We start from the raw sequence: 24,988 nt of genomic DNA, 5'->3' as shown, positions 1-24,988 counted from the left end.
ATGGGAAATGTAGTTTGTGAGTGAAACATGATAGTCTGGTGTGGAGTGCCCTCTGGTGGCTCTCAAGGGCACTCCAGCTGGTGAACGTTACATAGCACCCCCTCAAAGGAGCGGCTTCCAGACGCTCTAAAAATTGCAGAGGCGGACCCGGGGGCGGGATGGAGGGCCAGGCCCATGGAGCGGAAGAGGACCTGGAGACTGCGTCAAGACGGGAGGCCAGGGCGGAGCAGGCAGTGCAGGCGACCAGGGCGGAGCAGGCAACCAGGGCGGAGCAGGCAGTGCAGGCGACCATGGCGGAGACAACCCTTCAGGTGGCCAGGGCACAGGAACAGGCTCAGGCGGCCATGGAACAGGAAGAGGCTCAGGCGGCCATGGCACAGGAAGAGGCTCAGGCGGCCATGGCACAGGAAGAGGCTCAGGCGGCCATGGCACAGGAACAGACTCAGGCGGCCATGGCACAGGAAGAGGCTCAGGCGGCCATGGAACAGGAAGAGGCTCAGACGGCCATGGAACAGGAACAGACTCAGGCGGCCATGGAACAGGAACAGACTCAGGCGGCCATGGCACAGGAACAGAAACAGACACCGGCTCAGGAACAGGAACAGACATCGGCTCAGGAACAGGAACAGACACCGGCTCAGAAACAGGAACAGACACCGGCTTAGAAACAGGAACAGACACCAGCTCAGGAACAGGAACAGACACCAGCTCAGAAACAGGAACAGACACCGGCTCAGAAACAGGAACAGACACCGGCTCAGAAACAGGAAGCAGCGGCCATCTCTGCTGAGGGCTCAGGTTCAGGCGACGTGGCGGCGGCCATCTTGTCCGGAGACACTGTCCGGTGAACAGTCTCTGGCTCGGCAGACGTGACGTGAACAAGCTCTGGCTCGGCAGGACTGACGTGAACAAGCTCTGGCTCGGCAGGACTGACGTGAAGCTCTGGCTCGGCAAAAAAAGATCATAAGGCATTCTGTGTTCATTGAGGTGAGATGTGCCAGTTCAATAAACTCTTCAACATACTTCTCAATCAGCCGATTCCCCTGACGGAGATGTAGGATTTGTACTGCTGTATCCATGGTTGGTATCGCTGCTGGATCTTGGTGTGACGAAGTTTTCTGTCACAAACTGCTCCGAGACACGAAGGTTGAGATCCAAATGCAGCTTTATTATGGGCAATCCAAAGGCGTAATCCAAAGTACAGGCAATGGGTCAAAACACAGGTAGGCAGTCCAAACAAACAAACAAACAAACAAAACAGGCAGGGGTCAGAGGCAAGAGAGTAATCCACGGTTGTGATGTTACGTATGACACTGAAGCTTCGATGTGCGTATCACACATGCAGCACAATTTCTAGTGAAGCCGCGTATTGGGGTGTGTATTGGTTTACTAGAGTCACGTGAACGACGACAAATGAAGCCTCACTTTCTGTCCAATCACGTGCGCGTTTCGCTTTGGGTGTCAGAAGGCTCAAAGCCTCGAACCACAGATCTTGTTTAACAAGTCATTGTTGGCTCAGTCTGGTTGATGGGTTTGTGAGGAGAGAAAATTAATTTATTGAATGAACAAATAAAACACAAACATGTAAAGCTTTTATTTGTACACATAAAATTTAAACTATGGAGTGTGTTGTGGTTGTTTCATCTGCCAGAGTTTCTAACACAGGCTTCTTGCTGCTTTATTTTAAATAAGCACCAGATGGCGCTGTTCTTGACACTCTCGAAGCTTTGAATCTTTTCCCGGAACAGTCAGGGGAAAGCCTCAGTGATTCATGAGGCTTCATTTCCCCATCCCTAATCCAAGGAACAGGCAATAAATACAAAAACCAAGAGACAGGAAACCAGGGAAAATGCTCAGAATGACACAAACAAAACTTAGCAGTGAGTGAATGAGTGAACATGGAATAAATAGGCTGAAACTAACAAGATAATGAGACACAGGTGAATGCAATCAGTGATGAGTCCGGGCAGTGAGTTATGGGAAATGTAATTTGTGAGTGAAACATGATAGTCTGGTGTGGAGTGCCCTCTGGTGGCTCTCAAGGGCACTCCAGCTGGAGACCGTTACAGTTGCTTTGGTTAAAAGCGTCTGCTAAATGATTAAATGTAAAGTTCTTATTGCAATGGCATTCAAAAACAAGAAATACCTGCCTGAAAAAAAATATAATTAATTCAAAAGTTCTGATTGTAGTGCTTAGCACATCATAATTATTCTTATTTTTTTATCTCATAATAATGACTTGTCAATTTCGACTTCTTATGTCCTAACTTCGACTTGGGTCATAATTTACATAATTATGAGATAAATTGACTTTTCTCTTATAATTATGACTTGCATAATTATTCTGTATAATTATTATTAGGACTTATGTCTATTTCAACTTTTTATGTCATGATTTTTACTTTTCAATCTCAAAATTATGATTTATTATGTTGTAATTTCACATTTTTATCTCATAATTATATATTTTTTACTTAACTTTTGACTCAAAACTAATATAAAAAGCCACAATTATGTCTTAGCATGTCACAATTATGGCTTTTTATGTAATAAGTTCGACTCTTATCTCATAATTATGACTTGCAAGTTTTTTCATTTTGTACTTTTTATGTCATAATTACTATGTATAATTATTATTATGACTTAGTATGTCAATTTCGACTTTTTATGTCATAATTTAGACTTTTCATCTCAAAAATGTTGTCATAATTAAGATTTACTAAAGCATGATTCTTTATCTCATGTGGCGGAAATGGGCTTCCATATGGATTTCATATGCATCTCAACAATGTATCCTTTTAAACTGTAAAAAAATATTTTTTGAAATAAAGCAAAAATGATACACGGAATATTTAATGTGTTTTAAGGACAAATCTCACTTAATTTTAATATACATGTCATTTTGCATCTTTAGTAAATGCATTTTATTACTTATACTGGAAAAAATACAGAGAAAGAAAATCACTTTTTGTGAAATTTCGATTTGTGCTACTCAGAATGAGCGGCAGTAGAGATACTTACTGGACATGGCGATGGTCAAAAGCAGCAGAAGACGGAGCTTATTGTCGACCATGATGACTTCAGAACATTTCTTCTCTTCACAGCCTCAGTTTTCAGAACATTTATAGCAAAACAAACTCATGTGAGCAATGAGTGCTTGTTCGTTTCAGCCCTTACTCCAAAGTTCATTCAGGCTGTGGCAGAATAAAGCTCAAACCGAGCCAAGTTTGAGATTGATTTCTCAAAGTGACCGACAGCACAAACAGACATAGTTTACTAAACATTTGGCTTGCCTTTTATTTGCTCAGTTTGTTGTTTCAGTATATTATCGATTTAAGTGCACTGACACAATCGGAGGACAACAAAACTTGAAGTGAATTAAAAAAGATTTTGAGTTACACAGTGTGCGCAACTTCTCAGTCTTGCTTAATCTATATATATATATGTTCATGTTTAGATCAGCAAAATTAGTTTTAAATAAACAAGGACTTTGTGACAAACAGAAACTCCTGATGTGCATATTCTGATCTGAACTAATGCAAGGAAAATTCTGCTGCAGGAAAGAAATTAAAGAGTCTATTTAGAATTCAGAAACCCTTTGTTATAAGTGACACCGGTGGCCGTTAAGTGAACTGCAGTAGCAGCTTATTGCTCGTACACACGTAAATGAACATGATATAATGAACATGATTCAAAACCCCAATTTACTCACACATTTTTGTTCTTAGAAGTAAAAAGAAGTGGAAAATATCGTTGCAGTGATATACTGTAAACGAACATCCCGATGCCGTCTACGCTGCAGAGAGTGATGGATATGTTTGCACCAGCTCTGCGATTCACCGGCATCATGTCGACAGATGAGGTCATTAAAGGGGTGGTTGATTATGATTTCACTTTTTTAACTTTAGTTAGTGTGTATTGTTGCTGTTTGATCATAAACAAAATCTGCAAAGTTACGACGCTCAAAGTTCAATGCAAAAGGAGATATTTTCTTTTACAGAAATTGTTTTTAAGGACTACAACAAACGACTGGTAGGGACTACAATGAGCTTCTTCCCAGTTTGGTGACATCACAAACCCTCAAATTTACATAAACCCCGCCCCCGGGAACAGCAACAAAGGAGGCGAAGCCATGTTGGGCTGCTTTAGAGAAGAGGAAGAGTATTATTTGTAGTTGTGTTTTCTATTAACAGTTCCAATTATAAGCTTAATGTATTTGCTATGATAGCTATATTGTAAAGCTTTGCCTCCGCTAGCCTGCTAACTAACATTACAGTATTGATGTAGTCTTCACTGTAGTTTTTGTAAGCTCTTGATTTTGTTAGACTGTTCATCGCCCCTTAGGAAAATAAACCATAGTTTTGTGATCGATTACTGTTTGTATTACCATCATTTTCCGACAAGTATGATTAAATGGTGTAATTACATCATGTATAAAAAGTATAAGAGAAAAAAAACATACCACTCTGAAACGTCCTGTGAAATCAGTGCTTGCAAAGTCAGTGCTTGAAATCCGTTCAGCACAATCCTCTTGTTCGTTAACACTGTCAGGGTCTGAATCGGGCTGGAAATGGTTTGAAATAGACGCCACAGTTAATATTTACATCGGAGTAGAGCTTGCGGTTAAGGAGGGGCGGGACATTTCCCGCTGTCAATCACAACACACTGGGCCAGCTAACCAATCACAGCGCATTTCGTATTTCGGAAGGAGGAGCTTCATCGAAATCGACACGTTCAATCAGACTGGGGAGAGAGGAGCTGTAATAATGTAAAATTACAGTTTTTTTAATCAATCAAGCAAGCATGAAAACATATGAGAACATATTCTAGTACAACCCAAAAACAAAATCAAGACTTCGTAAAAGGGCATAATAGGACCCCTTTACATGTACTCTGTTCTGACAGTCTGATTGATAATTAGTACTTTATTAAACTATATTTGAGACTATAGTATAGACTATAGATCTGGCTGAACATGAAATGAACATTTTTACATATAACTCCTTCAATGTGGATATGGATTATATTTTAGGAGACACAATTGTAGACTCTGAACTCTTCACACTGACCTGAATTCATTTTGAATGACAATGAACTACAGTACGTACTACGTTTTTATAGATTTTAACAGGTCTGAGAGCAGCAGATGATAGTAACCTTTTGGTCTTTTATGGAGTGCAAAGGTCATGTGGATAACTGTTATTATATTTTTATGGTGCTTTTTGGGATCTTTTTTGTTACTCTTCAGTGTAAATTACCATCCATTTACCATGTAGCCCTAATAAACATCTTTACTTGGTTTTCCAAAGAAGAAATAAAGTCTGTATTTCTGTACTTCTCAACACAGGTCACATCAGAGCTTACAGGACATCATTCTGAAAGTAAAAAGATTTAGAGAGATAAAAAGCAAACCAGAAAGCATGAGACAGCGATAAACGGATAAGAATAAAGTGAAGGAATTAGAGGAGGAAATAAAGAAGAGGACATTATTTAATAATACTATAATTTTGGGCAGAATATGATTGGGATATATGGCACTTTACCTGAAATCTAATTCCGAAAGGCACCAGCAAGTGTCAGTCTTGAGCAGAAATACAGATTTCCTCTGATCTGTACTGTATGTGTCAGAGCCGCTGACAGCACTTACTTACAGCATTAACAAATCAATATAGCCTACATGAAATAGTGTAAATGACTGTATCATGTCAGAAAATAGGAGTAGGCCTAGAAAGTGATGAAACTACAACAACAACAAAAAAAGTTACATATTGGTTATTGGCTGATTTTAAAGCTTGTGTGGCAAGTTGAGATTCAATGATCTCGAAGATCCCTAGAAAGAGTCGAGAAAACAATCAGTGTCTCTACTGGGAAGAACATACGACATTGTGTGTGTGTGTGTGTGTGTGTGTGTGTGTGTGCGTGCGTGCGTGCGTGTGTGTGCGTGAGTGTGCGCGTGCGTGTGTGTCTTTGTCTAGGGTTCCAGAGGCATGTGGGTGGAGAGAGACTCTTGAAACATGTGTGTGTGTGTGTGTGTGTGTGTGTCTTTGTCTAGGGTTCCAGAGGCATGTGGGTGGAGAGAGACTCTTGAAACATGTGTGTGTGTGTGTGTGTGTGTGTGTGTGTATGTGTGTGTGTGTTTATGGGAGGCGGGTCTAAAGGGGGAGTTCCAGACCTCCGAGTGACGACTTCAGTTTCTCCAGCTCTTCTGCTCTCACACACTCTCAGCTGAAGAAGAAGAAGATGTTCACCAACACTGGACTCTGCAGACGAAGACATTCTGAGCGTCTGAACGACAGAAGTGAATGAAACAAACGCTCAGACATGAAGAACAGAAGATCAGGAAGAGAAAACAGGTGAGCGCGATCTATTAACTAACGTTAGTTCATACAAATACAACCACTGTTAGTTCATGTTATCATACTCCCTTAAAAAGTCTAATATTAACAGATGCGAGAGCATCAACTAAGATTAATAAATGCTTTGGAAGTATTTTTATTGTTAGTTTATGCTAATTAATGCAGTTAACTGATTTTAACTAATGAAACCTTATTGTAAAGTGTTTCCATTTAGTTTTATATCACAGGAATGGTGTGTGTGTGTGTGTGTGTGTGTGTCACAATATTTAAAATTTTACAATAAATTCAACATATTAATGTCTATTTTTGTAAATCCAGAGACTGTACAAAAGTACTTTATCTAACTTTCTTTTTTTCGGCTCTTGATGGAATCGAATCAAAATATTAGATGATTCATATCAAATAAATGAATCTGTGTAATAATAGATTCAAATTATGAAAAATGAACTCATATTTGAACGGTTTAGACTCTGATTCTGATAAACACACTTGAGATGCACATCATGCAAAAGTTGACATTTTTGAGTTTACTCCGTGTTCTTTGTCGCTATCACATGTTAAAGAGGTCATGACATGAGAAATTAAATTTGCCTTGATCTTTTGACATATAAGAGCTCAAAAAACAGCTTGTTTTGATTTTGGGTGATCTGTGACATCACACGGGCTATACATTTGCATATGCCGGCCTCATGAGCAAGACATCAACCAACAGTTATACATCATCGTGTCATAGGCCCCGCCCACTGTCATTATAGGCCCCGCCCACTGGCGTTCAGTCACAAAGAAGTCATTATAATGACTGACGCTGATACACCGATACAGTCGATCACATCTGAGGATTATGTGTTTGTTTTTGACTGATCGTTTGACTGCAGATTGTTTTGTAACGGAGAGAGTTCACAAAGAAACTTAGATGAAGCATCGACTGTAATGAATCTGACAGCAATAATTATTTTGTATATATAAATACATACATATGCATGTATATATTAAAGTAGCATTTGCATGTATATACTGTATGTATATTTATACAATTTATATTAGATATAAATATAAATATTTTATGTAAATAAATAAAAAATCTTAAAAATATATATGCATGTGTATGTATTAAACAAAGTAAACACACATATTATGTAAACACAACATTTTATTGTGGATGCCATTAATCAAGTGAACCTCAAGAATAATGCCATGCCATGACCCCTTTAATATTATAAGTCAGTGCTTTCTGCTGCATGAATATGTAACCCAGTCCAGAATGTATAGCAGACTCAGTATGTATGAACCCTGCGACTGAACCCACAGGTAGAGGATGAACAGGTGTTTGCTGCTGCGCGTGAGTCTCCTGCTGTCTCTGCTGTGTGTCTGCGCTCGCGTCTACGTGGAGCTCAGGGGCTCGAGTCTGACGCCGCCGGTTCGACTCCAGAAACACGCCGTTACCATGGCAACAGATGCTGCATCCACGCTCAAGCATCACAGACGGGTGAGGAAACTCATATTAGTGATAGTAACACTAAAACAATTATAAATAATTCAATGAATTAAAACAAAATAATTAAATTCAACTTTTTTTATGGCACTATTAAAATAATTAAAACAATTATTATTTTATTAATTAGAATAAAGTCATTTTATTTTTAATTTACATGAATTAGGAGTGGCACTATATTAAAATAATTTAGTAAAGCAATTATAAATAATTAAATTAATTCAAATAAAATAATAATACTTTTTATTTACATAAACTAGTAGTGGCACTGTATTAAAATAATTAAATAAAACAATTATAAGTAATTAAATTCATTAATCAAAATAACAATACTTTTTATATACATTAACTAGGAGTGGCACTATATTAAAATAATTCAATGAAATAATTATAAATAATTTTAAAAATAGCTAGAATAATTATAAATAATGAAATAATTAATTTATAAAATAACTAAAATAATTAAATCCCTTAAGATTGAGTTATTTAATGTTCATCAGGGTTTGCACTATTTATTACTGATGAATTTGCACAACTTTATTAATTTTTTAATAAAGAGATTTTTTAATTATTTTTACTCACAAATAGCAATTTAATATGACATAACAAACAAACAAAAAACACACACACAAAAAAAAACTATTATAAAAATTTCATTGGCTTTTTAAGATTTTATTGATTTCCATGACTTTTCCAGGTCTAGAAGTTTCTTTTTTGTATTAATATATTTATTAACATATTGATTACTCTTGCAGCCTCTCATTGGAGAAGCACTGATCTACATAAAGAAAACACGATCAGACTCTCAGATGAAGCAACTTTAGAGGCACAGATTCATATTCAGACGCTTCTGTTCTCCATTTTTGCCTGGTATCCTGTTTATGTTGCTGACTGTGCATGTCGGAAAGACTCGCGAACAAAAGCGTATTCATGCTCTTCTGAAGACTTTCACACTCAGAGAGAGAGAGAGAGATCCAGGGCCTGACCTCTGACCTCTGAATCTAACACCACACACAGATCACCTTCATTGCACTATAAATATGCATGATTATAATGTTACAATCATGAGCTCATTAGCATATGGCTGCCCACATTTACTCAGTTATTCAGCAGCAGACTCTGAAAATGATAAAGCATCGCATATGATCATTAATCTGACATTAATGAGGTAGAAAATAACTCTGAAGGAAGGATTTATAGTCTGGATTGGGACCATATGAAGGGTGTGACACACATAACTGAGACAGAATGGAAAAATTCACAACTATCTCAACTGTTCAGAGTTTTTGGTTGGTATTAGTAACAGATTCAGAGAATCGTTTTTAGAAACATTCCATCATCAGACTATAGAATAAATGATCAAGGACGCAATAAACTGATCAAAAGTGACATTAAAGACATTTATAATGTTACAAAATATTCTATTTCAAATAAATGCTGTTCTTTTAGAACTTTCATTCATCAAAGAATCCTGAGAAATAGAATGTATTAGTTTACACAAAAATGTGAACACTGATAATAATCATCAAATCATCATATTAGAATGATTTCTGAAGGATCATGTGACACTGAAGACTGGAGTAATGATGCTGAAAATGCAGCTTTGATCACAGGAATAAATCACACTTTACTATATATTCACATAGACAACAGTTACTTTAATTGTAAAAATATTTAGCTTTTTTTTTTTACTGTATTTATGATCAAATTTGCACATGCATAGAGCCCAAACAGAGCTGGGAGAATGATATTCCCTCATATCTCAGGCTTGTCCCACTTCTCCTCTATCAAACTCTTCATTTAAAAATGTAAGGAGCAGTGAATGAGTTTGTGTGTTTCCCAGCGAGTGTTTGTCTAACACGAGGACACGGGGCAGGAAGGACTTCAGGAACTGATGGGATCCAGATGTGCAAACAGAGCAGATCCAGATCCAGATCCTGCCAAGAAACACGCGTTCATGGATCCACATGATCTCCGTCGGCCCTTTAAGAGCGCGTTCTGTTCGGGGTCATTAGAGTAAATTGAGATACTAATTTTATATTATATTATATATATATATATATATATATATATATATATATATACATATTATATATATATATATATTTCATTTTGATTTATTGTGTTTTTGTCATCTGTGTTAGTTAGGTTTTTTAATGTCTACATAGTTTTTATTCATTTTTACTTTAGTTTTAGTTATTTTTCTATCGTTAAACTAAATGAAAATTAGCTGAAATTAAAAATTATTAATTATTAAATCTATTTTATTTTATTTCAGTTAATGTTTATTTTATGTCAATTTCATATAGGCCTAGTTAAAAACCATAAAATACATTTCCGTTACTTAAAATCAGTGTTACTTTAGTATAATTGAGATACTATTATAGTTATAGTAAATATTTTGACTGTTTTTATTTTTATATTTTCATTTCAATTGTAGTACCAACTTTGCATGTTTTTGTCCTTTTTAATGGTTTTTTTTTTAAATATGTCTATATAGTTTTTTTATTAAAAAAAAAAAACAGTTTTAGTTATTTTAGTGCATAAAGTGAAATTAAATTAAAAAGAGAAATGTTGTGTTGGCAAATAAATTTTTTTTGTACATATTTTATTTTATCTCAGTTAACGTTTATTTTGTTTATTTTTTCATGGTTTTAGTTTCATTTTTAGTAAACTATAATAACCCTGCTTGAAATAAAGGTTAAATAAAAAAAAATAAAAAAAATATATATATATATAATAAAATTTCATTTCATTTTATTTAATTTAAACCACAACTTAATTTATTTCAGCTGTTTCTTGTTTTCATTTAATTTAACTTGATGTACTAAAATAACTAAAACTAAAATAATAATTAATAAAACTATATAGCATTTTTCAAACATAGGCTAACTAATAAAAATAACAATAACACAAAAAATAACTAAAACTTTAACTGAAATCATAGGCTATATATATATATACTGTACTGTATAGTACAGTACTGTATATATATATATATATATATATATATATATATATACAGTACTGTGCAAAAGTCTTAGACATGTTAATATGGCTGTGGAAAGTGATATTGTAAATTGATTATCAATCTGACCAAAATTCTCAAGACAACAGTTTTGGTTTCAGTTGGATAAAGATTCAAATTAACTTATTCAATTATTTAAAGGAGCTGTTTGTAAGAAATGCATTTCAATTAATCATAAAATGGCCCTGATATGTCACTAGACATTAAGAAATCATGTTCATTTCAAATACTTATATCACTGACAACAGTAGTACGGCCAGGATATTGTCATTTAAAAAGTGAAGTTGCAGCCCTCAACTGATGTTGATGTTGTCATCTTGTGTTTTGAGGGGGAGGGGATACACCGCTCTACAGTAATTTGAAAGTGATTGCAGTACCAGTTTTGGCCACAATCTTACATATGGCTCCTTTAAATTCAATTATTTATTTGAGTTTTTGTGCAGCACCTGGAAACATGGATCTTTACAAATTCATGACACTATTTTCATGAAAATGAATTAAATGAAGTTCAAAACGTAGGAGCTCAAGCCGAGCCTCGGGTCCAAGCCTCCTCCAAGGGTGAGGCGAACTAGTGAATATAGTGCTGTCAAATCGATTAATCGCAATTAATCACTTCTAACATACAAGTTTGTTTTAATAATTTTGTTGTGTATTTTTGTCATTTATATTAGCTAGGTCTATATAGTTTTTATAAATTTTACTTTAGTTTTAGTTATATTACATCAAGTTAAACTAAATGAAAGTTGTTCGTGACAATTAATTATTAATAGTGTGGTCAAACTGATTAATCACATCCAACATATATATATATATTTTTTTTTTATTTTTTTATTATTATTATTTTTTTCTAAACTTTTATAGTGGATGTGATTAATCTAATTAATTAATCTATTAAAATGAATAAATAAATAAACAAGTGAATAAATCAGTGTCTCTTTGTGAGTTAGTCCAGCACTGGAAACATGAAAAAAAAATCTACACAAAACTAATACAATTATTAAAGTTCACCTGGTTAGTTCAATATATAAGACCCGTGTTGTTATTTTTAACAAAAAAAAAAGATTTTTGGGGTGATTGAAATAAAGCTGAAATAAAATAAAAACAAAAATATTAGATATTAAAACTTGAAATAAATAAATGTTTAAGTTAAAATACTAAAATTACAAAAACTAAAACTGAAACAAAAAATGAATTCAAGCTAAACAGACAATTGAAAAAAAAAGAAAACTAATAAAAATGACAAAAAAAAATCTAAAATTAAAATAAAAACTATAATTAAAACAAAATACAACGCTGAGCTCTCAGACAGTCATAAACGAGTTCCAGATCTTCACTAATGAATCTTCCACTTCACAGAAAGGTTTCAGGACACATTAATGAGCTCCAGAATCTCAGATAAGAGCAGACCTCATTACTGCGGTGTTCAGAGACGTCTGTGCGCTCGTCTTCACTGCGGTCGACCTGAGGAAGCTCCACTGAGGGCTTTTCACCAGTTTCTCTGTGTGTTCGTGCAGATTCCCCGATGGAAGATCGACCTTGAGCCGTGGGCCGCCGAGACTCGCGGTTTACAGGAGGAAGCCCGTCGGTTCCTCAGATACATCTCCACACCACAGGTACAAGCTCACGCTATCTCACGACCAATTCACACGTATTCGTACGAGTGATTAAAAGGTGGCTAATTTGTACGTCCTCACTCGTACAATTTCTCTAAACCCACGTGACGGGCAGGTTTAGGGGCGGGGCCAGGTGTAGGTCATTCGTAAAATAGGTCATTTGTGGCAACTCGTAAAATATGTACGATTTAGCGTACAAGTGAGGTCGTATGAATTCGTACGAATTAAGCCCAATTGTCGTAGGCTGTGTGTAGCGCGCGTACCCTTCGGCGTACCCAGACGTGCACCTCTCCAAAAATGTAACAACGCGTCAACTCTACGCGGACGCAAGCGCTGTGATTGGTCTGCTAGGACCGCTCCCTCGGGTTTCACATGCTCCCTCAGCGCGCGAGAAAATTGTTGTGATTGGTCAGAAATCAAACACTCATTATCATATCTGAATCTCATCAGTAAAGATGGTGTGGGTTTTACCCAAATGGCAACCTTCCGGTCTCTCTCGTGAATCCAACACTGAAGTGAGTTAAACTGCAGTTCATCGACTGGCCACTAGAGGCCGGCTGCAGAAGAGACTCAATCCCATAGAGCCCCATGTTAAAATGCCCAACTTTACAGCAGAATAAAACATGTTTACAGTCTGGTGCAAAAAGTGGTTTTGGTCTATATAGCTAATTTTGCCCTTCATGACGACTGTGAGGGGGTGAATATTTTTATAACTCATCCGTTTAAATTATATTAAACCTTAAAGTTGTGCATAATTAAGGGCGTGGCCAATTGAGTGACAGGTGGATTGCCGCTGATGTCACTACTAGCTGTTTGTCTGCTGTGTGTTAGCGTTTACTTTTATCCGGGAGTGACGCTGCCAAGATGGCGACGGCCGGCTCCGCCCACTTTGATGCTTTTGAAAAATGCTCTTCAGAAACACTACAGGTGACGTCACGCACACTACGCCCATATTATATACAGTCTATGGTTTTACCGTATCAGTCTCATCAAAGTGGATTTGCTTTATCAGCAGAAAACAGCGTCTTCTCGACATGAACAACACAAACCAAACTCTCCCAGTCTCAGATACACTACAGTGTTTGAGAGCGGAGCTAAGACACGCTGTTCAGCCAATCAAGACCAGAGGCTGGCATTATGCAAATTAGCTACAAAACTACAGATTCAGCAGGAAGAGCGACTGAATTACTGACGACTCATAAACATAACTTCATTTATCTGCACTTTGAAACTTTGCAGATCTTTTACATTCACAAACAGCTCTTTTACACACTACATGACAGGGAATCCGGATGATGAATGATGTATCTTCAGTGTGTGTTTGAAGGTGTCCTGTGAGAGACCGGCGTCTGTGCCGCCCGTGTTCGACAGAGAGGATCATGGGTCGTGGGTTCTGTGTTTGGACCGCAGGTTCAGTCTGGCCCAGCGAATCGCATCGAAACATTGCCGCGTTTATTCTCTCAGGTCAGTCTAACGCTTCTTCTATTTCTGTCTAATGTGAACTCTTAAAGTCCCCCTGTGGTGGAGATCCAGCTTTTAGTGTAGTTTATATGTCTATGTGGTGTTTTTAATATGCTTTAAGACAAACCATGTGTAAATTCATAAGTCGACACCATTGCTGAGTATTTTCTGTGCATTTATAGGCCTACATATACATTTCAGTGTGTGTGTGTGATGTTATGCAAACTAAAACGCTGACATTATAATCCATGCGTGTGAAACTCCTGCCCTGCAGCTTCTCCTCATAATACAGTCAAACTTCATTAGCAAACGTCGTTTATACGGACCAGTGGCTGCAAACACTTCTGACATGACAAGCCTATATACACTCACCTAAAGGATTATAGGAACACCATACTAATACTGTGTTTGACCCCCTTTCTCCTTCAGAACTGCCTTAATTCTACGTGGCATTGATTCAACAAGGTGCTGAAAGCATTCTTTAGAAATGTTGGCCCATATTGATAGGATAGCATCTTGCAGTTGATGGAGATTTGTGGGATGCACATCCAGGGCACGAAGCTCCCGTTCCACCACATCCTAAAGATGCTCTATTGGGTTGAGATCTGGTGACTGTGGGGGCCATTTTAGTACAGTGAACTCATTGTCATGTTCAAGAAACCAATTTGAAATGATTCGAGCTTTGTGACATGGTGCATTATCCTGCTGGAAGTAGCCATCAGAGGATGGGTACATGGTGGTCATAAAGGGATGGACATGGTCAGAAACAATGCTCAGGTAGGCCGTGGCATTTAAACGATGCCCAATTGGCACTAAGGGGCCTAAAGTGTGCCAAGAAAACATCCCCCACACCATTACACCACCACCACCAGCCTGCACAGTGGTAACAAGGCATGATGGATCCATGTTCTCATTCTGTTTACGCCAAATTCTGACTCTACCATCTGAACGTCTCAACAGAAATCGAGACTCATCAGACCAGGCAACATTTTTCCAGTCTTCAACTGTCCAATTTTGGTGAGCTCGTGCAAATTGTAGCCTCTTTTTCCTATTTGTAGTGGAGATGAGTGGTACCCGGTGGGGTCTTCTGCTGTTGTAGCCCATCCGCCTAAAGGTTGTGCATGTTGTGGCTTCACAAATGCTTTGCTGCATACCTCGGTTGTAACGAGTGGTTATTTCAGTCAAAGTTGCTCTTCTATCAGCTTGAATCAGTCGGCCCATTCTCCTCTGACCTCTAGCATCAACAAGGCATTTTCACCCACAGGACTGCCGCATACTGGATGTTTTTCCCTTTTCACACCATTCTTTGTAAACCCTAGAAATGGTTGTGTGTGAAAATCTCAGTAACTGAGCAGATTGTGAAATACTCAGACCGGCCCGTCTGGCACCAACAACCGTGCCACGCTCAAAACTGCTTAAATCACCTTTCTTTCCCATTCTGACATTCAGTTTGGAGTTCAGGAGATTGTCTTGACCAGGACCACACCCCTAAATGCATTGAAGCAACTGCCATGTGATTGGTTGATTAGATAATTGCATTAATGAGAAATTGAACAGGTGTTCCTAATAATCCTTTAGGTGAGTGTATATTCATATATTCATATATATATATATATATATATATATATATATATATATATATATATATATATATATATGTGTGTGTGTGTGTGTGTGTGTATACATACATATACACACAATTAATTAAAGGACGTACAAAGGCTTCATTTTCCTTATAAAATGTTTTCTTTATGATTTTGAAATGAAATATGACACTTTTTAATGGGTTCATAATTTGAGGCATGAATTGAACAGCTAAAGCCACTCCTGGAGAGTTTGAGATGATCCAGAATCAGACTCTCGCCAGCATCCCTCACTCCTCATTACGGTCAGCGAGTTAAAGCACTCGCTCATGAACGCAGGAATCGCTGCTCAGGCACGTCTGAACGATCCTCCAGCTAAAACACACTCCAGATCTTATGCTGTTTAATTCAGTGTGAGTCTGACGCTCTTCTCCAAACACTCCAATGCTCTTTAACATGATTCAGAGTCCTGCAACGGGTCGGGTACCCGCGGGTACCCGCATAAAAGTGGCTAAAACGGGTGGATTGTGACATTCCTAAAATTCACGGGCGGGGATGCGGGCGGATAATGAACTCCTTGCGGGCGGGTAACGGATGAAAAATATGTGCAATATTTGTATGTCTAAATTACCATTACACATACGCAAATATGTGTTTTAGTCAGGCCGTCCTTAAAAATATTCTTGTTTGCAGTAACCCGACCGACCCTGTCAATTTAGGACCAACCCAATTATTTTTTTTCCCCCTTTTTAGTCCGACCGACTTGCCGGTAGTGAACTTGTGTTAAGACCTACCGATTTTTTTTTTACTCTTCAAACAACTAATACAAATGCAATAAAATGATATTAATTATATTTTAGTAAGTATTGTGTATATAAATTGCCCATATATAGGCCTACATACAAACATATATACATAGCCTATGTCTTTCTTTTAAATAAAAACCGGTGGCGTCATCTATGATTATAAGGGCTGTAGGCTATATGCGAAATGAAACCGAAATCGCGACACTCAGGGCCACGAACCTACAATTAAAACTTTCACAGAGATCTCAAACAAACATTAAAAACACCAAATATTAAGAATTGGCATATCAAGCAAAATAATATTGATAAATGATCGAAAATCGTAGCCTATCTCCCCCTCCACAATGCTCACCGGCAATGCTCCGACATTAAATTTCTCTGTACTGTATGTGTTGTAGCCCTGTCATTAAAAACGATTTAGTTTCATATTCATGTTTAAATAAAATAATATATTTTTTTAAATTTCATGTTGATTATATGAAAAGTGAAAAGCATGAATAAGATAAGATGATCCCGAATATCGGGAGACAAATGCAGTGGGCAGACATGATTTTGAACATTTCATTAAGTTTATGTAGAAAACCTTTCTTTAAAGTGAATTTCGTTTCGTATTAATTGTATCTTAATTTTAATCAATGTTTCATCAACCAATTTATTGGATTCAATAAATAGGAGGTAAATAGGCTATAGCAGGCAATAATCACGACACGGTGGCGCGGGCGCGTGAACTTGAGGCTCGTCTCTTAAATAAACCGAAACTCAGCGTATAAGCTACTTGCCTCACAGACCTGAGAAATAGAAATCATGAAATGTCTACTTTTAAACAAAACAATAAAAAAAAATAAAAGAAAAAGAAAGCAGACTGCTCTCTGCTTATGCAATCCGTAATGTGATTTTCTCTCTGGCGCGCTCACTACTGCGAAGATCGCGAGTCAGTCAGCATCGTCAACTTCAACTTTGACACAGAAAACACTTGTTTATTAATAAACAATTGAAATGTATCCTTGATATATTTGACATATTAATAATCATTACTTTTCCCAGTTCTTTGTGACAGCTTTTAGGTGCGTTATTGGCAGCGCACCCTATGAACGCGTCCCCACCGCTCAATAGATTTTAGCTTGTGTGTGATTTATCGCGGGCACGGGTCGGGTAACGGGCCGAATATTAACGGGTCTGGGCGGGTGCGGATTTAATTTTGATATTATCACGGGTGACGGGTCGGATCTGGTGCTGAACTTTGCGGGTACGGGCGGGGGCGGGTCTCCAAAAATGGACCCGTGCAGGACTCTGACATGATTTATAAAACCTGATTAAATAGTCATTATGCACATCAAATAAATTCACAATAGCATGCAACCTCCTACTATTACTCTTTTTGTAATATACAGTATATATATACTCAACATAGTGTGCAAATTTTGTGCATTCATATAATAAGACTACATTTGCACAAAATATGCACGCAGAGTAAACTGTAGCTGAATTCACATAGGTCCGATTGTCCAAATGTAAGACGTTTTAAGAGAAAGTAAGGATTTATTTATATATATATATATATATATATATATATATATATATATATATATGAAATTATTCAACCCCTATTGCAAATCAGGTTTATTGGCAAACTTTACAGACTTTCAGCTGTTTGCTATGAACAAATCAAACAAAAGTAATTGAAATAGCTCAACACAACAAATGTTTCAAGTGGTTTCCCCAAATTCAACTGAAAATGCAACTTTTAATGACTTCTGCAGTCTCAAAATTATTCAAGCATCTTTATCTCTGAGTAGAACATCCTTTTGCTGTATGATCTGCTGTAAATGAGATGTATAACCAGACTCAGCTTCTGTTTCTGAGGAATCTGAGCCTGTTCCTCATGAGCAATGGCCTCCAGTTCAGGAATATTCTTGAGTTTGCTGCTACTCCCTTCTTCAAATCCCTGAAACCAAGCCTTGGTGGAATTTGAGGTTTGTTTGGGATCATTGTCCTGTTGAAGGTCCAAGCTTCAGCTTCCTCACTGACGGCATGACGTTTTCTCCTAGGATTTTATGATACTTCAGTGAACCATCTCTCCTTCCTCATGCTGCAGTTCTCCAGAGGATATAAATCAGCCGCAGAGCATCACTGATCCACCAAGCTGAACTGTAGACAGAGTTCTTCACAGCTGATGCTTCATTCTTCATCCTCCAGATAAACCGCTGATCCAGAGGGCCCTAAATATCCAGTTTTGTTTCATCGATCCACAGAACAGAATCCCAAAACTTCTGTGGCTTATTTATATGATTTTGAGAAAATTGGAGCCGACTTTTTCTTGTGCTTTTGGGTCAGTAGTGGTGTAGTCTTGGAGTTCTGATGCGTTTAGTACAAGCCTTATTGTTCAAGCTGAAGCCTCAGTGTTTTTCTCAGTCTTTTGCAGTCACTCGAGGGTTTTTCTGATCCGTTGAAAGCTTCCTTTTTCTGCCTCGTCCAGGTAGTGAAACCACTGTTCCTTTAACTTTGAACTTGCGAACTATGCTTCCAACTATGTCTCTAGGAACATGTAATGCACTTCGCTATCTTTTTTAATCCATTTCCTTGCTTGTGAAGGGAAATTAAATCTTCTCTTAACTTTTTGGACCATTCTTTTGACTTTCCATATTCCATATTCCATATTTCTAACATGCAGTCAAACGTGACACTCAACAAACCTTGTCAGTTCAGATATTTCATGTGTTCTAGCTCAAGCACACCTGGTGCAGCTAATGAAGCCCTTGATTAGTGAGACAACACCTGTTCTGCAGATTTGTGCTGAGGGATTCTGTTCAGGGGGTTGAAACTGCAGAAGTCATTAAAAGTTGCATTTCCAGTTCAGTTTGGGGAAACCACTAGAAACATTTGTTGTGTTGAGCCATTTCAATTATGTAAAATATGTGTGTGTGCGTGTGCGTAGGCTGGCAGCGGATGACGACAGGCTGGAGCGGATGCTAGCCGGATCCGGCTGTGAGGTTCACTGCTTCGACCCGAGTCTCAGATCAGCTCATCTACAGGAGGAACACATGTGGCTCCACCGGCTCTCCGTCGACTGGAGGGACCCGAACCCTGACAGACTCCACACACACACACACAGCAGGAGGAAGATCAAGGACATACTCAACAGCTTCGGCCACAGACAGGTGACACACACACACACACACACACACACACACACTCATTCTCACACTCTTACTCTCACACTCACTCACTCTCACACTCACTCACTCTAAATCTCTCACACACACTCTCTCTCACTCTCACACTCACTCACTCTCACATTCACTCTCACACTTTTACTCTCACACTCACTCAATCACTCTCACATGCACTCACTCTCACTAACACACACTCTCTCTCTCTCACATTCACTCTCTCACTTAGTGCAGTCATTTTATGAAAAAAGGTTGAACAAATTGCAACAGAAGCAAACTCAACTGATTTTGTATCCTCAATATATCCTGAGTAAGGACCCAAATATAGCCTATTCATTCTTTTTCTTATGTGAATAGGGTAAACATTTTAACCTTTAGATATCACGTGGAAATTACTGAGTTGATTACTTACATCAAGACAAACAAAAATTGTATTACAAGTTTTTTTGAAATTGTTTGTTAACATGGACAAATGGTGCATAATCTAATAATGTATGCTAATTTGCATAAATACCACAACAGGTCTAAACATTGGGTCTAGCCAGGTGAAAATGTCTTGTTGAATCTTGTTGACACATAACAGTAAAATACTTAATGTTAAGGTCTGAATGGAACCCATTTAGGCTACCCATGAGCATTAATACAGAGGCAGGAAGAAGTACTTTAGAAACCAGCCTTTATTTACTCACTCACACTCACTCACTCTCACAGTCTCTCACAGTCTCTCACACACTCACTCTCAATAACACACACTCTCTCTCACATTCACTCACACTCACTCTCACACACACTCTCTCACTTTCACTCACTCTCACACTCTTACTCTCGCACTTACTCTCTCACTCACTCACTCACTCTCACACACACTCATTCACTCTCACTCACACACTCACTCACACACATTCACTCACATTCACTCTCACTCACACACTCACTCACACTCTCACTCTCACACACACTCACTCACTCACTCACTCTCACTAACACACACTCTCTCTCACACATTCACTCACACTCACTCACTCTCACTAACACACACTCTCTCTCACATTCACTCTCACACACTCTCACACTCTTACTCTCACTCACTCACTCACTCACTCTCTCACACACACACTCTCACTCACTCACTCTCACTCTCACTCTCACACTCACTCTCTCTCACTCACTCACTCACTCACACACACTCACTCTCACACTCTCTCACACTCACTTTATCACATTAACTCACTCACACACTCACTCTCACTCACTCTCTCAGAAATTAATGTGTGTATTTCTGTCAGGTGTAACGCTTAAACCCTTTAATCGCAGCTCTAAAGACACTATCATGAACTCTATCACACTATCATGATTGTGTGTGTGTGTGTGTGTGTGTGTGTGTGAGACGCATCATTTCCTGCAAACACACCTGAGGCTTCACGTTTGCTTTCAGGGAGAATCAGTGTGAGACACTAGAGCGTGTGTGACGTGGCCGATCTGCCTGAGAAACAGAAATAGAGATGGAGAGATCGCATAAAGGAGGAAGCTAATGAATGAAATATGTGCTTGTAATTATGGCAGAGGATATTATAGATTTATGACTCCTGCATATGGATGTACTGAAGGAGCCAAAGAAGCGTTTGAGATGCAGAATCTCATCAAAACTGACTCTAGTGAGTTTCTTAACATGATCTGATTCAGTGCATGTTTTTAAAAATGGTCGTCATAATCTTTAATCAAAATATAATAACTTGCCCCATCTCTGAAAAAACCTAAACAACAGTATCAAACCCTAAAAATGATAAATATAACAGTTGGTCGTTGTTTTAGGAATCTGAAACTCACATTTACACCATCATATCAGCTTGGCAATCAAAGGCTGGCACACACACACACACACACACACACGATTATCTGGCAGTGGAGAGGAAAGATGGAGTGAATAAATGACGAGTCAGCGTACAGTAGATGACCCTGATGGTTGATCGCTGATGTTCACTTTTGCCACATTAACTACAGGAAGAGATGCTGAGATTATAGAGCAGAAGACGCTGATGTTTGATCTGATCTAAGAGTAACAAACACATCCGTCATCAAACACATGATCGCCAGAAACCTTGGATCTCCACAAACACATGGAAAAACACCTACTGTAATTTTACTGTAATTCATCTACTGTACGCTGACTTCATTTATTCACTTGAGCTCAAAAAGCAAATCATGTCTGTGGCTTTGCTTCAGTGTTAATATTTAAACTAGTGTTGTCAAATCTATTAATCACATCTAACATAAAAGTTTGAAAATATATATACACACACACACACACACATATGTACACATATTTACAAACTTTTATGTTAGGCGTGATTAATCGCGATTAATCGATTTGACAACACTAGTTTAAACTAAATGTCTGCTCTGCATAGTTTAAGGACAGATAATATTAATTAAATAAAATTTCTAATCTGATCTAATCTAAACAAAATAAAAATAAAAAAACATCCTGAAGTTTAACCCTCTGGTGCTCTTCGGTCATTTTTTGAAAGAAAAATGTAAGGATTTAGTTTTTTTACTTCATTGGAATGGTACGAAACTTGGTAAAGGTTTTGGCACTTGCTGTGTGAACACAAAAAAATAAAAATAAATTATGGACATGATTCCAACAGGTTAAATGGTCCTGTAAAAAGTCGTCACACTTGTGTTCCTCAAGATCTAAAACGACGCATTGGAAATGAATGGAGACGAGTTTCCTCTAGTGGAAGCGTTTGGTACTGCAGCCGAACACACTCTCACTGAAAGATCATTTATTGAGATATCAACCTCAAATGTGGAACACAACTTGTTTAGATTTATGGTTTTGATTTTCTCATAGTTTTAGAGTAAAACGTGTTTTGCAAAATATATATTTAATATAAAAATTGAAAATAGTATTTTTGTGCAGCCATAACAATAAACGTAAAAAATTCTGTAACTTGTAAATTCTTTTTCTTTCTTTTTTTTTCTTTTTTCACTTCAGCAATAATCTGCCAAGTGTCGTCTTTAAAAAGAGATCAAACTTCAGTCTGTCACTCTAAAGCGTTCTAGATTTACCACAGTTTAAGTTGGAAATTAATTTTCAGGTCTATGCTCAAAAAGTCAATAAACGAATTATAAATACAGCGTAAATATAATGTAGTACCATAAAATCCCCTAAAAATACAAAATATTAAAAAACATTATCTAACTAAAATATAGTACATTAATTTCATAAAAAAAAAAAAAAAAAAAAAGTCAAGTCGGCCCGCTCACTCGCACAACAGTGTTTGGTGCTCGAGAACGCAAACCTTGAAATAAACTTCAAAAACGCAAATCTGTGAAAACGCTGACGGCGTGCACATGCGCATCATGTGTCTAGTCTATAGGTACGTGATTATATATGTGCGCAGGCGTGTAGTCTTTCTTTACGAATTGACCTCAACAAATTACTTGTCTGGACTTAAAATTCATAATACAGAATTTTTTGTCGCCTCTGCGTATCCGTGTGAACCGGGATCATTTTGACAAAAAAAGCGAAGAGCACCAGAGGGTTAATAAAGAGCCGAGAGAGCAGAGAGGAGAGGAGAGGCTATGAAGCGAGTCTCTGACGGGCTGCTGGTTTCATCTCTCATGGGTTTGTGTTCAGTAATTCGGGTCAGTCTCTGCACTGTTGTCCTCAAAGTGTCCTATATCTATATCTCTGCTAAATGAATTTAACACGTTTGTGATGCGCTTTATTTTTAAGTTTCTTTTTTTTGTGTGCGTGTTTCAAGTTATACTTACAAAATGTGAAAATGTGTAAAAGAAATGTGTCAAAAACTTGATATTGAATTTTATAATTGAGAAAATTCAATTAAAATAAATAAATAATAACTTCCCCTCGTCCTGCTTAAAGAGACAGAACCAGGGTTTGAAATTAACACACGGCAAATGCGGGTAATAATCAACTATGGTGGGAAACGCTGTCAAATCATGAGCCAGTTTGGCGTGTTATGATGTTTACTCACTTTGCTGGGGAAGTTTGTTTAAGACAAATCTGTGCAGATTCAGCGCAAACACTCGTGAGTCCTCATGATATATTAAATACAGTGTATTGCGCAGAATCTGTGACACTACAGACACCATAGAGTTCTTGTGAAAAGGGCGTAATGTCACCTTTGCTGCCGTCAGGTGGATGTCCTGAAGCTGGACCTGGAGAGCGCGGAGTGGAAGGTCCTGGAGAACCTGGTTCTGGAGCGGGTTCTGGACTCGCTGGGCCTGTTGCTGCTGGAGCTGCACCTGCACTGGCCCGGGTTCGAGGTGGGCGGCGACGAGCCCTCGGTGATCCGCTATTGGTTCAGTCTCCTCAGGGAACTGGAGCGCGCTCATTACCGGCTCTATCACAGTTACAGCGACCCGAACAAACCTCGTCTGATCCTGCACAGAAACATCCAGAACGCCAGCAGCTCCTTCGTCCTGGGATGGGTCAACACTCGCTTCTTACCGCTAGGATGAGCAACTATTCAGGAGAAACACTTCAGAATGCAAAACTCAGTGGCTGATTAAATAAAGCTTCAACATTCCAGTCGCTCTATTGAATCAACACTGAAGTGAGTTAAACTGCAGTTCATCGACTGGCCACTAGAGGCCGGCTGCAGAAGAGACTCAATCCCATAGAGCCCCATGTTAAAATGCCCAACTTTACAGCAGAATAAAACATGTTTACAGTCTGGTGCAAAAAGTGGTTTGATCTATAAAGCTAATGTTGCCCTTCATGACGACTGTGAGGGGGTGAATATTTTTATAACTCATCCGTTTAAATTATATTAAGCCTTAAAGTTCTGCATAATTAAGGGCGTGGCCACTTGAGTGACAGGTGGATTGCCGCTGATGTCACTGCTAGCCGTTTGTCTGCTGTCTGTTAGCGTCACGTCACCTCAGCTAATCCGCCTCGCTGCACATTTACGTTTATCCGGGAGTGGCGCTGCCAAGATGGCGACGGCCGGCTCCGCCCACTTTGGGCTTCAAAAACGCTCTTCAGAAACACTACAGGTGACATCACGCACACTACGAACATATTTATTTACAGTCTATGGATTAAATCAACAAGTCACTGAAGATGTGAATACCAGACACAATTAAAGATGTAAAACTCCCAGTAAACTCATTGTTTGCTTTTAATTTTACTCTTCTGACAAGAAAAATCATAACAATAGGTACAAAAATGTTAAATCAATCATAATTTAGAGGGACTCAAATGAAGCAAAAGAGGAAAAACACAACATATGAAACCTGAAACAGTACTATGGTAATACCATGTTATTTTGGAACATGGTAATACTACTGTTATGGGCATGTACCATGTAATATGGCAATATATGAACATGTTATAGTACATATGTATTATGGTATTACCACTGTACAGTGCTGTTTTGTAAAGGGCAATGTAGCATAAAATTATATAATATATACAAATAATGTTACTTTAAATATATTTTTTATT

General features: G+C 38.0%; 2 protein-coding genes across 2 annotated transcripts in view; one reads left to right on the top strand and one right to left on the bottom strand.

The window, feature by feature from the left end:
* apobb.2 (apolipoprotein Bb, tandem duplicate 2) overlaps positions 1 to 3,158 on the bottom strand; it is a 50,300-nt gene extending 47,142 nt beyond the window's left edge. Inside the window, exon 1 of the mRNA XM_084090646.1 lies at positions 3,022 to 3,158. Coding sequence (XP_083946772.1) covers positions 3,022 to 3,073 — 52 coding nt within the window. The 5' untranslated portion in view covers positions 3,074 to 3,158. The remainder of the gene's footprint in view (positions 1 to 3,021) is intronic.
* A 3,055-nt stretch (positions 3,159 to 6,213) lies between these two features.
* Positions 6,214 to 24,943, top strand: mettl24 (methyltransferase like 24). The gene is made up of 6 exons (XM_084090902.1): positions 6,214 to 6,353; positions 7,665 to 7,842; positions 12,391 to 12,489; positions 13,817 to 13,953; positions 19,275 to 19,497; positions 23,677 to 24,943. Exons 2-6 carry the CDS (start codon positions 7,672 to 7,674, stop codon positions 23,998 to 24,000), a joined length of 954 nt encoding a protein of 317 aa, XP_083947028.1. The 5' UTR covers positions 6,214 to 6,353; positions 7,665 to 7,671; the 3' UTR covers positions 24,001 to 24,943.
* The last annotated feature ends 45 nt before the right edge of the window (positions 24,944 to 24,988 follow it).

This window comes from Abramis brama (genome assembly GCF_963993115.1).
Source record: "Abramis brama genome assembly, chromosome: 18".
Lineage (NCBI taxonomy): Eukaryota > Metazoa > Chordata > Actinopteri > Cypriniformes > Leuciscidae > Abramis > Abramis brama.
The sequence above is the reverse complement of the archived record's forward strand: the minus strand, read 5'-3'. Positions and strand labels throughout refer to the sequence as shown.